Here is a 3,676-nt window from a genome sequence, read left to right as displayed (position 1 = left end):
CATAAAACTTAAAAACGCCAAAGACTATATTTATGCGGAAGTTAGACATGAGCATCACTTCAAACATTGCTATATAACAATTCATCGGAGTGAATTGTTCCAGCTGTTCAATCTGCGCGACCTCGACAAATCTATCATCAGTTGCTACGTTACGTAAGTGATTTATTAATTTCTACCCCATCTTGTTCATTGCCCGCACTATATATTGTCCTAACTATCTTGTTGTGTACGCTATTATGCGAGAATGAAGAAGCGGGAAATGCAAATAAGGAACATCCATGATGTTGGGTTCATTGACCCACACATCGTTAATTCATATGTGTTAGAACACCACCCCGCCGACGTGGAGGAAGACTCTGTGGCGGTTTCTTAGAAAACAGGAACTCAAAAGTGATATTCTATTTCCTTACCATTTTGGGTGAGTGTTTCGTCTTGAGCACATTCTCTTTTGTTTACTCCATGCATGGTATGTGGCTAATCGATGAGTTATATATGCATGATCGTGCATGTATCGTGTCCGCAGGTTCCACTGGATTCGATGGTAATTCAATTTCACACCTCCACAGTTCTCGTCCACGACTCTCCGAATATGGATGCGGCGCTTTGGGCCGACATGAGAAAAATGATGCAAAAGTAATTGTTTTCATTCATTTGCGCTCTATATCGATCGGCCTATTTCGTTCATCATTTCCTAATATCAAGTAACTAATTAATAACTCTCTTGTTCATTTAATTTTCTTTGCCTCGTAGGGTTTGGAGACGGTTCGTAGATGAAAAGGTCGGTGAATTCAAAAAAGAGCTACATTTTAAAAGGGCAGTGCGGACGACCGGGGATATTCAGCCACCGGGGACCAATCTATGTGGATACTATGTTTGTGAGAGGATCCGGAGATACACCAATGAGCGGGACCAGTCGGATGAGATCAACATCAAGAGGAATAACCTCCGGAAGACGCTTAGTCCGAAGCTCGCTTCCGACCACTTCAGGAGGAACTAGCTGGATGGTTCGCGAGGGAAGTCATCGATCCTACAGGACAACACTACGTAGAGGACGTAGAACTATACATGCATTAAATTATGTATGGAAACTTGTTCAAACTTGTATATGGTCATCCGATGATATTGAATATATATTGTATATTCCTCTTGAATTCTTTTTGGTTCTAATTTCAAATTTGTTTGAAATTGTACATTCATATGCATGCATGTATGTAGTACCGTAGAATATGTGAAACTCCTTCAAAATTACAAATAAAGCACAAAAGAAATAAAACAATACAAATTAAACAGAAAACAGGTTTAGGGGGGGCAGGTTTAGGGGGGGGGGGGGCTAAAACCCTAAACCTGCGGCGGCCTTTAGTCGCGGTCGGCCAGTAGAACCGCGACTAAAGGGCCTCCGCCCCGACGATCGCCTGACGCCCACGTGAACGGGCCTTTAGTCGCGGTTCGTAAGGAACCGCGACTAAAGGGGGGGCCTTTAGTCGCGCTACTTTGGTCGCGGTTGCGCAACCGCGACTAATGGCAGTTGCGAACCGCGACCAAAGGCCCTTTTTCCATCAGTGACCTCAGTCCTTTACCACGTACGTAGCCATGACGAATTCATATCACATTGTCCTTTCGGCGAATGCATTAGCCATGCAATTTCATATCACCTACCACTCCCCTACTATCTAATGTACGTACTAGTAATGCATGATCCATTGGTCAGGCTACTAGCTATTTAAACGCACGGACGCTCATCAGTCGTCAAAAGCATCCAGCTTTGCCTTAGTGGAGTTGATGTGTGTGGTGTCAGAGACACGATCGATCAGGTACCTATACCATTACCAACTGCATCCACTCACATAGTGTATACATAGCCTCGATCGGCTAGCTAGAAGCCCAGCGCAGGAATTCATGGAGGAGCTCCTTCCTGCTGTCCTGGTGTGCCTCCTAGCCGTGCCCATACTTGGCTTCCTGGGAAGCTACACGAGGCGGGTCCGTGCTCAGCTGGCCGTCCACAAGATCGGCGACCCCGCCGTCGCCCACCGCGCGCTCATCGACAACGCCGATGACTTCTCCGACCGTCCCGCCGGGATCTTCCCCGTGTCCCTAGCCACCTGGCGCGACGGCGAGCCGAACGAGAACGTAACCACGGTAAGCTACGGCCGGCATTGGTCGGCTCTCCGGTGCAACCTCACGGCCGACATCCTGCACCCCACGCGCCTGGCCTCTCTCGCCCCGCTGCAGCAGGAGGCCGCGTGGGCGCTCGTCGCCCGCCTGTCCGGCGCCGGCGCAGAGGTCGCCGACGTCCGCGAGCACGTCACCGCCGCCGTGTTCGCGCTGGTCGCGCGGCTGTGCTTCGGGGACGACGCGGCCGTGGACGACGTGCGCGCCATGGGGAGCATGATACGGGGGTTCCTCTTCGCCGCCGGGGAGCTGAGCCCAAGGTTCGATGGCTCGGCCCTGTCCAAGCTCTTGAATTGGCGGGGGCTTCGCGGGATCACCGGCATGATCCGACGGCAGGGCGAGCTGTACCTCCCACTGATCGAGGCACGAAGGGGGCGGAAGCCACGGCTGCCGCTCTGTGCCGGAGGCGGCATTCCAGTCCATCCATACGTCGACTCGCTCCTTGATCTCCGCGTTCCCGACGACGACGAGGGCAATGTCCCGCGCCCGCTTCGAGACGGCGAGCTGGTGGGCCTTGTGCTGGAGTTCCTCGGTGCCGGCATGGGGTCGGTGTCGGCCTGCCTCGAGTGGACCCTCGCCCACCTCATCGACCAGCCGGAGGTTCAGGACAAGCTGCGTCGCGAGATCATCGCCGCCGAAGGCTCCGGCCAGAGCCTTCGCACCATGCCGTACCTCGACGCCGTGGTGCTCGAGAGCCTCCGCATGCACCCGCCGGTGCCCTTCATCATGCGCGGCGCCCACGGCGAGGGAGCCAAGACAATAATTGGCGGCAGCGCCGCCGTTGTTCCGGCAGACGGGTTGAGGGTGCTGTTCAATCTAGGTGTCATCGGAAGAGACAGCAAGATATGGACGGATCCTGACAGGTTCCGGCCAGAGCGGTTCCTTGCCGGAGGCGAGGCGGAGGACATCGTCCCGTCGCCCGGCCCCAAGGAGATCAGGATGATGCCTTTCGGTGCGGGACACAGGCACTGCCCAGGCATGAACATGGGGATGCTGAACATCAAGTGCTTCCTTGCCGCGCTGGTTCGTGAGTTTGAGTGGGCGCCGTCGGCGGAAGACTGCAGCAATGGCGTCGACATGACTGAGGTTGATGGATTTCTGAAGTTGATGAAGAAGCCGCTTTCTGCGTGTGTCACGCGGACACACTAAAAACCATATGTATCTCCATGTGTATTTTATGTGTTTTCATATTATCATGTTGTATTTTCTATATAATAAAGAGAGCTTTATTACTTTACAAAAGCATCCGGAAGTTCTAAACATAGTATGCAACCACACACAGCTAAAAGAGCAACACTACAAGGATAACGACCAACATCAGCAAAACGCAGCCCTCAGCTTTCCATTATCATCAACCTTCCAGGAACCATAGCCGACGAGCGCGCTACTCCATCGCCAACCATCCCATCCTGGAATCCAGCAAGCGACGCCTTGTACATCAGCTGCTCATCACCACCTTTGATCAGCATCATGTCATGAGCACAATACTAACATGCCCAATAACAAA

The 3,676-nt window shown here is 52.4% G+C and overlaps 1 protein-coding gene across 1 annotated transcript; it reads left to right on the top strand.

The window, feature by feature from the left end:
- The first annotated feature begins 1,896 nt into the window (after positions 1 to 1,896).
- On the top strand, positions 1,897 to 3,352 carry LOC124659298 (cytochrome P450 89A2-like). The gene has a single exon (XM_047197221.1). It carries the CDS (start codon positions 1,897 to 1,899, stop codon positions 3,316 to 3,318), a length of 1,422 nt encoding a protein of 473 aa, XP_047053177.1. The 3' UTR covers positions 3,319 to 3,352.
- Positions 3,353 to 3,676: the final 324 nt, after the last annotated feature.

This window comes from Lolium rigidum, chromosome 1, assembly GCF_022539505.1.
Source record: "Lolium rigidum isolate FL_2022 chromosome 1, APGP_CSIRO_Lrig_0.1, whole genome shotgun sequence".
Lineage (NCBI taxonomy): Eukaryota > Viridiplantae > Streptophyta > Magnoliopsida > Poales > Poaceae > Lolium > Lolium rigidum.
Note: the sequence above shows the minus strand (reverse complement) of the source record. Positions and strands in the feature narration are given on the sequence as shown.